Source organism: Procambarus clarkii, chromosome 3, assembly GCF_040958095.1.
Source record: "Procambarus clarkii isolate CNS0578487 chromosome 3, FALCON_Pclarkii_2.0, whole genome shotgun sequence".
Taxonomy (NCBI): Eukaryota; Metazoa; Arthropoda; class Malacostraca; order Decapoda; family Cambaridae; genus Procambarus; species Procambarus clarkii.
The window spans coordinates 19,253,376-19,268,238 of record NC_091152.1 but is presented as its reverse complement, the minus strand read 5'-3'; the positions used below and the strand labels follow the sequence as shown (position 1 = coordinate 19,268,238).

The 14,863-nt window shown below is 36.5% G+C and overlaps 1 protein-coding gene across 1 annotated transcript; it reads right to left on the bottom strand.

Moving 5' to 3' along the window:
- Positions 1 to 179: 179 nt before the first annotated feature.
- On the bottom strand, positions 180 to 14,170 carry BBS8 (tetratricopeptide repeat protein 8). Its single transcript, XM_045746633.2, has 10 exons — positions 13,779 to 14,170; positions 10,504 to 10,688; positions 10,264 to 10,400; positions 8,494 to 8,651; positions 7,522 to 7,644; positions 5,672 to 5,823; positions 3,922 to 4,071; positions 2,523 to 2,694; positions 1,580 to 1,786; positions 180 to 460 (listed from the first exon to the last, which is right to left on the bottom strand). The coding sequence occupies exons 1-10, from the start codon at positions 13,878 to 13,880 to the stop codon at positions 344 to 346; spliced, it is 1,503 nt and encodes a 500-aa protein (XP_045602589.1). The 5' UTR covers positions 13,881 to 14,170; the 3' UTR covers positions 180 to 343.
- Between the last annotated feature and the right edge of the window lie 693 nt (positions 14,171 to 14,863).

Here is a 14,863-nt window from a genome sequence, read left to right as displayed (position 1 = left end):
GGCATTTTTTCCCCAACTCGGTATTTTGCAGTCGTTTCATTTCTGTTATGACACAAACATTCATGATTTACTCTGTGATGAGAGGATTGTTGGCCGATAGTACTGTTATAATTAAGTTTATCATCCAAAACCAATGTAATCATTTTTAAACTGCAACTCAAGGCTAGAGAAAAAATGTCATAGTATAAATGTTTATTCTTTTAAATACAATACATCTTTGATGATTACTTAAATACAATACAGTACTGTATGATGACACACTCAACTCTCCCTATATAAGTAGTTATGAATTTTGTTATAATTTATATACTTTTACTAGCTAGATACATATTTTCAGTGCTTATTACAAAGTATGAAAGTGCATCTCAAGAGTTTTTAGGAGTTCCTTAGAGTCCACATGTGCGGGAAAGAGTGCGAGTGCCTTCTGAACGATGATGTAGCTGGTCTGTAGGTCTCCAACCTGAAATTAAAATTGAGCATGATTACATTTTTAATGTATGTAAATTACAGGATACAGCAATACTGCAACCAATACATAGTAATGCTGTTGATTCATTACATGAACATTTACTGGTGGGTAATGACAAATTGAAAAATGTTTTTTTCCAAGTACAGTACTGTATTCAATAAAGTTAGGAAGAGCTTTTTCAGTGTCAGAGTAGCTAACAGGTAGAATGCATTAGGCAGTGATGTGGTGGAGGCTGACTCCATACACAGTTTCAAGTGTAGATATGATAGAGCCCAGTAGGCTCAGGAATCTATACATCAGCTGATTGACATATCTGATAGTTTTCAGATAGATATCAGTAGATAGTAATATCTGATAGTTTTCAGATAGATATCAGTAGATAGTAATATCTGATAGTTTTCAGATATTACTGAAAATTTAAAAGAAGAAAGAATGTGTGGCCACTGTGAAGTAATTCCTAATTAACTGAAGACTTGTTACATTTGTTAATTTAATACTAATGATTGGTTCGAGGAACAAAATTACCATCGAGAAGTTAGTTCTCTGTTAAACATAAAATTCTTTGTCATTGTTTCTCACTTTCAAAGAGTGGGGAAGCACTGGTGATGGTAATGATTATAGGAGATGAGAGCTAGTCATTGTCACACTACATAGCATTTCACCACGTCCAGTACTGTAGTGCGACAAGATTCTAGATAATGAGAATATTACTTCTGTATACAAATGTTTAAGTAACTGAATCTCTTCAGTGCAACTACAGGGGAGTATAGCAATACACTGTATAACATAGACTATTTTTAAATTGATAACAGACCTGACAATTACCTCAAAGATCTGCATTACAGTACATAGAAAAGAGAACCATGTACCCTGAAACATCTCTGCATCTGTAGTATAGTACTGTATTCAATGAAGAAAATAATGTTTAAGAATCAATTGACTATAGAAATTAAATGACTGCATAATAGATATTAAGGAAAACTGAAAACAGCAGAGCATAATGAACACACCGTATGTTTAACAGACTGTTTGGCGGAAGTCTAACTATAGCAAATGTGCAGAGAATGCTTAGAATATAAAACACTCGGGACTTCTCCTGTAGTGCCTCACCTTATGAGCAAGTTTGGCATGATTAAAATGTGGCTGGAACATGTGAGGGGCCAGGCTGGATGCCGTCATGAAGAAGGCACGAGCTGTATCCAGGTTCCCTCGCCGATACTCCAGCACTCCCAAGTTGTTGTATGACTCCCCGTGGTCGTTGTTAGCAACAAGAGCCAAACGATAGCATTGGTATGCCAGGTTTATGTCCCCAATTCCCTAGAGATGATATCGTCAGTAATATTATGTGCGCACAGTGCATTTAAATAAAATTATCTCTTCATGTTTTCTATACCGTATAGTATCTTATTTTCACTTCAACATTTAAAAAGTAAGATGGTAAAGAAGTCCTGCATTGGAGTTGTGCTGAAATTTGAATGACTACAGATACAGTTTTAATGCTAAAACGTTAATGAAGCGTTAGAACAGGATAACAGATAGTGAAATGCTGAATTCTTTATTTCATGGCTACACTGTACAACATTGCCTAAATGAATACTGATTTTTTTTATATACTGTACTAAATTTAGGTTCATAGATAGAAGAGAAAGGTCATTTTACAAATTGCCAATTTTTCTTTCATAATTTCTTAGTGGCATCTGTAAAGAGAATTTTAAGAATTTCCAGAAATATATCTTAGGATGCTTGAGAACCTTCAGACCAGGGCTTTTGAAAGACTCAAATACAATGATAATTGAGGATTTTTATAGTTTGTTTATTTTATATACAGTAATTTAAAATTGACATTAACAAATTTTGAAGTGCCAGAGTAATTTATTATTTACTGACAACTGTTGGAAGGTCAGTCTGGAGCAGCAGTGTTACACTGTAATAATGTAAAGCTAATAAGTCAAGAGCAAGTACACAGCTTTTTATACTCTAACTTATCAGTACATTTAAGAATTGTTATTCTAAACTATTAGATGAATATTAAACAAATAATGTCACTACTAACCAGAGCTATATGTCCCAAGTTGTACCATACATCAGCTACGCTCTGGTCGGTGGCCAGGCTGAGTGCTCTTTCAAAGCACGTTAGTGTCATGTCATATTGCTGAGCATAGAAACAACACAAACCCAAGTTGTTGAAGATCTCGCAGTTGTAAATGCCCATTTGCAGTAGACGTCTGAAAGAACATTTTGGTCAGGGGCCAGATTCACGAAAGCACTTGCGCAAGCACTTACGAACCTATACATCTTTTCTCAATCTTTGGCGGCTTTGTTTACAATTATTAAACGGTTAATGAGCTCCGAAGCACCTGGAGGCTGTTTATAACAATCACAACAGTTGTTTGGCAAGTTTTCATTCTTGTAAACTGTTTAATATATGTAAACAAAGCCGTCAAAGATTGAGGAAAGATGTGCACGTTCGTAGGTGCTTGCGTAACTGCTTCGTGAATCTGGCCCCAGGCCCTTCCTGGTAATTTTAATCAAAAGGTATTAACCAATTTGAAAATGTATCGTTAAAAGCTACATGAAACATAGTGAAAAGGCATGATATCTTTAGTTACTATTCCTTCCCCTTTCTTTTTAGTTTTCCATTTAGTTTCTCACTAGAGGCAAATGGCAATATATCTTGTTATATAACACCTTTGTTTCCTGCATGATAATCATATGAAGCATTAAAATATAAGAAATTTAATCTTTAAATTTTCCTATTTATATAATGTGCTCCTGTTTGGATGCATTTTGTTATTTGTCAGGAATTTTAAAATAAGTCAATAAATGCTGAAAATACATGATGAAAATAATAAAATCATTTAAGAAATGCTAACATTGTGCTTAATACAGTATATTTTTTTGCAATAAGATTGTTTTTTAAAACTTTTGCATTCCAATGACACTAAAATGCATCATCTGATTGCTGTTCTTAAACATTCATATATTCACCATTGTCATGAATAATCTATTATAAATACTTTTTTCTTGCATCTATTCTCTTAAGACTTAATGTTGAAAATTTTGTACCAAAGTTATAGCTATAACCCAAGAAATAAATTAGAAAACGTAAAATGATTATAAAATATTTTTGCATCGTTGAGAGGCTCGGGGATCCCCGAACGTTTATGATCGAAAACGTAGAAAGTCTGGACCACCAAATTATTAACATATCTATATAATGGTTTCAAATAACCTATAATAAGATATCAACTTTAAGTAGAAAACAATTGGTAACGTAACTCCGGACCAACCGGGCTGTGGTGGGTATGTGGGCCTGGGGGCCGCTCCAAGCAACAGCCTGGTGGACCAAACTCACAAGTCAAGCCCGGGCTTGGGCAGTAGAAGAACTCCCAGAACCCCATCAACCAGGTATCAACTCCCTAAATAGTTTATTGTTAATGATGATAATGTACCTGTAAAACCGCAAAGCCACCTCGGGCTGGTCGGTGTAGAAGTGATGGGTTCCAATACACGCTATTGCTTCAACGTGAGTAGCATCGTGTTGTAAGACATCCTTGTAGTATTTAACTGCTTTGGTCAGATCATGAAGACCCTCATAAATCCTAGAAAACACATGTGTAATTATGTAATAGTATAATGATTTTTGTGTAATTGAATATCAAACAATTTTATATACAGTATGTTGACCAGACCACACACTAGAAGGTGAAGGGACGACGATGTTTCGGTCTGTCCTGGACCATTCTCAAGTCGATTGTGTTTATATACGTTTATATACAGTATATACTGCATTTAAATAATTACAGTATGGAAAACATGTATCATTATAGACAACTACATTGTAGATCAAACGTGACGTTTAGAATGAGCACCGAATATTTCTTAGACATGTCTAAACAAAGGTTTTTTTTGAGATATATACAAGAGTTGTTACATTCTTGTACAGCCACTTGTACGCGTAGCGTTTCGGGCAAGTCCTTAATCCTACGGTCCCTGGAATACGATCCCCTGCCGCGAAGAATCGTTGTTACAACCAAGTACACATTTTACTGTTGCGTTAAACAGAGGCTACAGTTAAGGAATTGCACCCAGTAAATCCTCCCCGGCCAGGATACGAACCCATGACATAGCACTCGCGGAACGCCAGGCGAGTGTCTTACCACTACACCACGGAGACTGTGACATATGACATATTATTAGGTGACATATTGTGTAAGTGTTTATCTTCATTTGAAGTTTGTTCACCAAATACTGTAACTCAAAGAATTTAGTGCTCATCTCTGACCTTAATTCAACAATCCAATGAAACTTCATTGAGTAAGAAATAGTTCATAATAAGATTAATATAATACGTTCAATCTCTGCCAAGAAGCACCTTCGTACACTATTTCATTTACTATCAACTCCAACACACTCTCTACACTTTAGGTCTAGTGTTTCTCTATATCTTTTAGCATTTATTTAAATATATTGAACTAGAAAACATTTTTCCATTTAGCCATTTTGTATTTCTCTACTCCAGCAAGATGGTTGTATTATATTATTGTCTTCAAATACTGTGTACCATGTATATTCTTCAGATACTGTGTACATACCATGCATAATCTTCAGATACTGTGTACCATGCATATTCTTCAGATACTGTGTACATACCATGCATAATCTTCAGATACTGTGTACCATGCATATTCTTCAGATACTGTGTACCATGCACATTCTTCAGATATTGTGTACATACCATGCATAATCTTCAGATACTGTATACCATGTATATTCTTCAGATACTGTGTACATACCATGCATAATCTTCAGATACTGTGTACCATGCATAACATATTCTTCAGATACTGTGTACCATGCATAACATATTCTTCAGATACTGTGTACATACCATGCATAATCTTCAGATACTGTGTACCATGCATAATCTTCAGATACTGTGTACCATGCATATTCTTCAGATATTGTGTACATACCATGCATAATCTTCAGATACTGTGTACCATGCATAATCTTCAAATATTTTTTACCGTGTATAACCTTGAGACTGTGTAGCATGCCTAATTTACATCCACTTCTTAAGTTACTATTCTGTCATAACTTAAGTTACTTCAGTATTTAAGTTACAGCTGCATGGGTAATCTGGAAATTTTGTATTCCGATATTCTTTACCTATATCCCTTGTGTTACTATATCACATACCTTGCAATTGCAGTAAGCAACGTAACTTCCCCAGGGAATTTGTCGAGTCCGTCCTTGTACACCTCGAGGGCACCCATTGGCTGATCTAAACGAATGTATACTCGGCCCAGTAGTAGATACGTATTCACGTGATCCTGTTGTTTCAGTGCTGACTGTAGAATATGATGGGGGTATAATACTTCTATAATGAATAAACGTGAACAGATATTAATAGGTCTTGGCTATAGTACTATATAATAATAATGGCATAATGCTTTCTTCTAATAATTTCTTTGCAATTCTTACAGTTTTACTTCCGTAAAACTTTTTACTTTACTGTACTTTCTGTACAGTTTTACGTGAAAATGTTAACACACATCATTCACTCGTCCATATTATAGCATTACTTTTAAACTCAATTTATGGAAGACCTAAATTATGGCCAGTAGTAGTTTAGCACATTTATGAAAACTTTCACCCAAAATAAATGTGTTATAAGAATATTCATACATCATTACTGTTTCCCTCCTTCCTGAGGTAGCAAGGCTTCAGTGCATAGAAAATACAATATGTGATTAATTTAGTAAAAAGGAGTAAATGATTTAAATGTTAAAATATAAATTGAAATGATGTCTTGCCTTTAGTTTCCTCACTAGAGCCAAATTAGATGTGTGTAGATGCACTTTCTTCAGCAGCAAATTATAGAGGTTTATGCAAAAGTGTTATTGATTTGTGTGAGAGAACACTGCTACAAGTGAATGTCAAGAAGAGTAAAGTTATAGCAGAGAGAGAGAGAGAGAGAGAGGGGAATGTTGTATGTGGATCGAGAAGTACCAGATGTGAATGTTGTATGTGGATCGAGAAGTATTATATATGAATGTTGTATGTGGATCGAGAAGTATTAGATATGAATGTTGTATGTGGATCGAGAAGTACCAGATGTGAATGTTGTATGTGGATCGAGAAGTATTAGATATGAATGTTGTATGTGGATCGAGAAGTATTAGATATGAATGTTGTATGTGGATCGAGAAGTATTAGATATGAATGTTGTATGTGGATCGAGAAGTATTAGATATGAATGTTGTATGTGGATCGAGAAGTATTAGATATGAATGTTGTATGTGGATCGAGAAGTATTAGATATGAATGTTGTATGTGGATCGAGAAGTATTAGATATGAATGTTGTATGTGGATCGAGAAGTACCAGATGTGAATGTTGTATGTGGATCGAGACATACCAGATGTGAATGTTGTATGTGGATCGAGACATACCAGATGTGAATGTTGTATGTGGATCGAGAAGTACCAAATGTGAATGTTGTATGTGGATCGAGAAGTACCAGATGTGAATGTTGTATGTGGATCGAGAAGTACCAGATGTGAATGTTGTATGTGGATCGAGAAGTACTAGATGTGAATATTGTATGTGGATTGAGAAGTACTAAATGTGAATGTTGTATGTGGATCGAGAAGTACTAGATGTGAATGTTGTATGTGGATCGAGAAGTACTAGATGTGAATGTTGTATGTGGATCGAGAAGTACTAGATGTGAATGATCAGTTGAAATAGTTAGGCCTGACTTAGGGTTAATTGTAAAAACAAAGTTGAGAATAGAGGGAGCCAGGGAGTAAATTTGGTGGTGTAATGCATGTTTGAAGGGAAGGAATGTGTGTGGTGTTGCTATAGAGCACTTACCAGCATCACTGCTGCAACCTGGATGAGTATAACAAAAGATCATGAACTTAACTCAACCATGATACTTCGTCTTTCATACCAACACATCCATACACTTCGCCTGAAAATGAAAACGGAGTGTGACAAATGCACAAAATAGACAGAATCACATATTTTTCCACAGTACTCTACCTTGAACTGCTTTTCAGCGTCCCTAAACATGCCAAGTCTGTAATAGCATCGTCCGAGCTGTACCTTCCACCACCAGTCTTTAAACTCCTGCGCTTGTGTGGCTTGTGCTGCCAGGTCTAATGCCTGGAAGGTAGCCCTTGGTTAATGCATCGTCTCGTCTCATTCATGTTACGTAAAATGGTAGAAATTCAGTAACAGTGACTTTCATGTTGTTAATTATCCCAGTATAGTAAAGGAAATGATGCCACAGTAACTATCTCATGTGAGATTTCATACTATTGCATAAATTACACAATTTCATCTTATAGTTCCCGTAGTCAGGGATAGCGAGCCTGTTAAGAATTATCCGGTTCCCCCTCTCCCTAGTCCAACTATTGACCATCCTCAGGATGCAATCCACAACAGCTGCCTAATTTATAGATACTTATTTGCTTCTAGGTGAATAGAGGCATCACGTGAAACATACCAAATATCTCTATCCAGATTCATGCATCGAACCTTTCAGTTGTAAAGGGACTGCTCTGACTACGAGTTTTATAACATTAACAATACTGTACTGTAAAAGTACTTGACATTACAGAAACTTAATTTCTTATACGATTACAGAAGCTTAGTTTCTTATAAGATTACTTAACACTGTAAATGATGTTATCACACTGACCTTATGCATGAACATAGAAGAAGTCAAGTTCATATAAAGTACAGTACTGTACTGTGAGTATATTTGGTTATACAGTATATCTGCAAACAGTATATTTGTCTCTTCAATGTTTGTTTATCTGCCTTATACACATTACTAAACATTAATTAAATTATAAATCTATAAACCTCTCTTTTTCTGCAGCATAAATACAGAAACATGTGTATGTTCAGCTCTATCCATTTTGAATATATTTACTATACAGTACTATACATATACACTATATGTATGCATGCATGCATCTATATACATTAAGTAATATCAGTACTTACATGCCTGACATCATTTTCATGAAAATAAATATAATCAAACAAAGCCTTTGCAATGTTTTGTTGACTTGCATATTTTGCAACATTTAAACGAGCTAAATTGATAAATGGTCCTTCTGCCGACGGCAACATGGAGGCTGTACCAAGACGCACATGTCGACCTGTAATGTAAATATAAATACAGATACAATGATATACATAAATTTATGGTTTATCAGTTGAAATAAACGTTCAATTCACCTGGGCTCTTAAGAGACTCGAACCGTGGACGGTTCGAGTCCGCGGACCAACAACAAACTTTCCACATTAGGACTACTCAATAGCTCGGTCGATAGAGCTTTGACCTTACACACTTAGGGTCTGCGGTTCGAGTCTCCTAGAGCCCAGGTGAATGGAATGAAATGCCTCTTTCTGAAGGAGCCCCTTTGGCTTCCTGAAGCTATCTTGCCGAGATTACTCCATATTAAAAGGTCACGTCAATTATGGAAGTTCTGTTTGTCTTACCATGGACCAGAGCCAGAAGCTGGTTCACCTCCTCCCTCACAGAGACACACCCAGTGGGTGACAGTCTGCTACCCCCCTCCCCCCACCACCACCAGAAAAAAAAAACTCCAGAAAGTCAGCGAAGCTTTACAGACAATTGGAGGATTCACAGAAAACAATCCCTCAAAACCACCCAGCAACTCTGTAAATGATTTACACAGCACAAAGGATTTACTAAAACTAGCTTGAAACTCAAGGGTCTGAGGAAGCAACCGGGGCTCTTGTAGAAACAGGTATTTCATTACATTATCACTGGATTTAATGATGACCTGGGGAGCCAGCCGAGGGCTGTGGCTGGGACGCCTGGTGGTGATAATCGGTACTAATGAGTTTCAAGTTAGTTAAGTGAATCTCTCGTTATGTGTGAATCATTTGTGGAATTGTTTAGCAGTTCCGAGGTTCTGTTTTTTGTGACTCCTCCAGTTGTCTGTAGAGCTTCACTGACTTTCTGGAGAGGTTGTCTGGTGGGGTTCTTCTTATCTTGAGGTTATCTTGAGAGGATTTCGGGGCTTTTTAGTGTCCCCGCGGCCCGGTCCTCGACCAGGCCTCCACCCCCAGGAAGCAGCCCGTGACAGCTGACTAACTCCCAGGTACCTATTTTACTGCTAGGTAACAGGGGCATAGGGTGAAAAACTCTGCCCATTGTTTCTCGCCGGTGCCCGGGATCACCCCACCCTCTGAGGTGGTGGATTATATATACCTGCTCCCTGCACCTCTGTGCGGGGGGGGGGGGGGGGCAGGTTCTAGTTCTGGTACCTGGTAGGCCAGACTGAACGTCCGTGACTGATGTGACCTTTTTGTACCAAGCAATCTCAGTAAGGTAGCTACAGGGAGTCACTGGTGAAGGGGGTGGGAGACCATCAAGGAAATATTTGTGATCATATCTCATGTGACTAAACTTAGTACAGTATACGGTATAACATTATGTATCAGTTATAAGTACTGCATTGATTTCATGGATTACTCTGCAGCATTTATATAATACTGCTAAAATATAATACAATTTTCCTAATACTGTAGAGTGCTGTACAGTAATACATATTCTTTAGCTTAACACCACAGTATTTTTTAATATACTGTATGTGCTTTGGAATACTGTACTTAAATCAAGACACTAAAATACAGAAAGAGTAGCAACTTAATTAATTTGCTTATGGTAAATACTTGGAGAAACATTTATGTGATTTATGACATTCACAAAGTTTGTGAAAATCATTATCATAAATGTACCTGATGTGGCCGAGACAGGACGGGCTGTTTGAGCTGTGCGAGGAGTACGTAGTGCCTGATCCATTGTACCGGGCCGTCCACCTTGTGAGCCAGGTCGAACTACACCACTCAGAGGTTGACCCGACTGTGTTGATGGTCTACAGAATTACAAATGAATGATTATACACAAGACATCTGGTTATCAACACAGGAAGTTTAAATGCTCTTTCACCCATTAATGCTCCAATAACTGGTGCATACCTAAAGGTCTGTGAGGGTCCATCGGCAGTTGAGGGAAAGGCTGTGCGGAGGGACGTACCGGGGCGAGCGACAGAAGCTATGGTGTTGTCGTCCATCAAGACGTCAGCTAAACCCTCCTCCTCACCATCACATTCATCCACCCACACTTGCTCGGTGAGTGCTCGTGTCTTCAAACTCCATACAGCCTGATCAGATCATTTTTGTTTATTAACAAACCTTGATACATCAACATTTAGTGGCTACCCTAATTTATATGAAAGGCTTCAGAGCTTTTACATTAATTAGGGTAGCTGCTAAATGTGGACGTAAGAGGTAATAATGTTACACGGAGATCCCATCTCATGGAATAGTTTGTCATATTAAGTTTGTGAGATCTGTTAGCCACATCAGCAAAATTTGAATTAATTATCAACCTATCTTCCAAAATATGAGACCCACCACAAGGTTGGTGTCTCATGCCAGAGGGGTTTTAAGAGGTTGCTCTCTGGACTGGACACCTTAACTATAGGTAGCAACAATCCATCCTGATTCAGGCAGTCATTACTGTACATTACACTGTCTGGTGGATTTTTGTGCTTTACATATATGCAAGGTTTAATCTATATCATAATTTTCAATACCAGTTCTTCCTGGTCTTGGAATGGGTAATTTATATTCTATGATACCTCTGGCATGAAGCAATTTTATGTTTGCTGCATACAAAGATGATTATAAACCCTTTGCACTGTACAGTTTTCAAGTGAATCATAAATGCTGTCATGAAATTTTAACGGTCTCTTACATGCAAGTTTTTCAACCTCAATTTTTAACAAGCTTGGGTACATATACATTTTTCAGTTACCTGAAACTATATACAGTACAGTAATAATAATAATAATAATATATACATCCAGTATCCAGTAGAGAATGTTATATTGTTTGCAGTCATCGTACAGTTTTTATTTATTTTTTAGGAGAGACCCCTCAGTTGGTCCTCCAGCTTAACTCTGGTACCACCAAGTCTTGGCCCAACACACCAGGCCTCTGAGACCCAGCTATTGCCTAATGGGAGCCGGGATCAGAATTAGGTACACACTGTGAAGTAAAAAGAGCAGAGCATCAGACATCGACCATAAAATTTCAGAGTGTTATATGACAAAGAGTGCTGGGACACCACGAGCGTAGCTCTTATCCTGTAACTACACTTAGGTAATTGCAAAAACTGGTAAAACCAAACAGAAAGCATAAATGTAACAAAACAAGAGAATGATCAGTACCATGGGTTAACTACCCAAATCCTAATGCACCTGACTGCCACCAAATGGTAGTGCCTTCAGGCATGATTGGTCTTATTCCTAGGCATATTGAGTGGTCTTAGGGTCTTCAGTGGGTTTGATCCTTCTTCTCTCTGATGTCTAGAGGATCTGCCCAGCTGTCTGCTTTTCTGCTCTACAGTATAACATCAGTAGTGCTCTCCAGAGACCAGAGATCATCATTCATAACTTTATGACAAGAATGTAATTGCAGTGATCCCCATAATTGCAGTGCATCCCCATAGCATAATTGCAGAGCATTTATTTCTTGCACATTTCCATGCTGGATACTCTCACGCCTCACTTTATCCTGGACCTGCCAGTTCTCAATGAGTTTATTCCTTTTTCCATGTCCTGGATGACCACCGTGTCCCGGGCTCACCAGATGGTTTCAAGCAATTCTTGACTAATTTTCCAGGGTCTCAGGATCTCAGGATTGCTCCTATTGGCACATCCCAATTCTTTCAGAGCTCATGAATTGGCCGGGGGTTCAGAGCGGGACTCTGAACCCACTGAACCCAAGAGTGGGTTCAGAATGTTCTACACCCCCTTTATGAAGGCCTTGTGTAAGTCATGGAATTTTACCCTTTTTGGGTGGTAATTTGTTAAGTTTGTATGAGACAGTGTGTGTTATGTATAAATCTATGTACTGTACACCTATACAGTATTAATGTTGTCTATGCTACTAAGCTCATTCTCCCAGTTTATGTCGCTGATCGCTTCAGTGTAGTTGCTAAATGAGGTCTCATTGTATAGTTTGATGTTAATTAGAATATTTTCTAGTGATTGTTTGATAATGAGTGTTAGAAGAAATTTAGATAGTATACTGTTGTCCCATCAGTGATCATGGGCAAAGTTTGTAAAGGTATTCATTTGAATTGATTGATTTATATACAAGAAGGTACAATAAGTTTGTGAGAGTACATAACATTGGTGTTCTTACAGTTTTACAAAATCACTGACAAGCACAGCATTACAGGCAGTTATATTTATCAAACAGTGGCCAAAGGAGGAGGCCACTGATTAAGTATGATTAAGTAATTCTTAATTAAGTATGATTAAGTAATTCTGGTGGGTTTTGTATCATGGCTTCAAACATACAGGTGTTCAGACTTTAAGGAACCTAGCAGCTTGTGGACAATCTGGTAGACTGGGGTCCATATCAAAATTTCCAGCAAGTACAGTATTAAATGACTTGTACTATTAGTTTATTGTATCCAAGCATGGATACAATACATTCACATTATGATATGATTAAATATATGATACAATATATATATTCACATTATGATATGATTAATTATATGATTCAATATATATATTCATATTATGATATGATTAATTATATGATTATATATATATATATATTCATATTATGATATGATTAATTATATGATTATATATATATATATATATATATTCATATTATGATATGATTAATTATATGATTCTATATATATATTCATATTATGATATGATTAAATGGAAATATTGTTTTTGTCATCAAATGAGTGCCATAGATGGCCCTGTGTGCCCACATGTTGGTCTGAAACAAGGCTTTTCATGCTAATAATTGTGCTGAGGTTATCAGGGAAATGTGTGAGTTAAATAAAAGGAAAAGATGAGCCGAGCAATTTAACACAAACTGTATACATATAACATTACCACATGAAACAGCCCAGGCATACATGTACACTTATGGTTAAAGGAGGATTATGAGTTAAATGGGGCTAAATTGGATTAGGTAGAGAGGCACATAACTTGATATCCATCAAGAATTTAACACAAATTCCAGTTTTAACACTTATTTATTTATTTATTTATTTATTTATTTATTTATGCATATACAAGAAGGTACATTGGGATTGTGAGGATACATAATATGGTAATTACAATCTTGTAAAGCCACTAGTACGCGCAGCGTTTCGGGCAGGTCAATTCACTATTTGAATTGATATTTGTTAAAACGATGCATTAAATTACCTGATCGTATGGATTTTTGGCTAGTATTTCTGTGCATATTGCTATGGTCTTGTCGAAGTTCCTGCGCCTGAAGTTACTTAGAGCGATGAACAAGGGGTCCATGTTGAGGGGTCCGTTGTCATGGCAACCTTCGCCACAACACAAAATACTTGTGTAAAGGAGGAAATGTATATGTTTATCTCTCAGAATGTTTGGTAATATGTTTATTGTTTGTGATGTGTGTCTATGTATGTATTAACACGATGTACTGAACGGGGTGAGAATAGCTTAGAGCTACCTCATCCCTTTGTGTGGATTTTACCTCAATAAACTTATTTCAATTTCAATTTCGCCACAACACACACTAAACTATTCCATTTATCACATTAAAACGTCTTATGAGATGAACATCTTACCTCAATGTTTATTGATTTTCATATGTAACTAAAAACATATTTTTTAGGGGATAATTGTAATATGCGGATATATATATATACCTTGTGTTTACAAACTTATAGACTCTGACAGTTAGTTGTAGTTTGTGTATGGACTCTATATGTTTTTTATAGTTATCAAAATATAAATATATATCAATAAAACGTTAACATTTGATTAAAATAAGTGCTTTAATTTAACGGGGAACGAGCATACAAATATTTTTATTAAGACTTTTAGCAACAGTTAAATTTATCGGGATTTCTCTAACATGTGAAACTATAGCGAAGTTAGTTCAATGTTTAATTATATTATTAATAAACACACATATACGAGTTCTATAATGAAGTGAAGTTAGGACTACATGTTCGCAGCCATGCCTGTCTTAAGACAGGCCTTCCAAGTTGGGCATAATTGGCTTTACTTAACATTATTTAATATTTCAGGGTTATTGAACATACGTTGAGAATACATGTACATTTTGTATGAAAATCTATAAATGACTGCATTGAAGGCTTACAGTATATACATGTGTTCGCAACTTGTGTATAAATAATTTAGAAATATGCACGGTTCAAAAAGAACCAAAACATATATCCTGTGACGTCATGACAACTTTTTTGTTTATGTAATAAATATAAAATCTCCTAAACTAACGTAAAGTAAGCAAG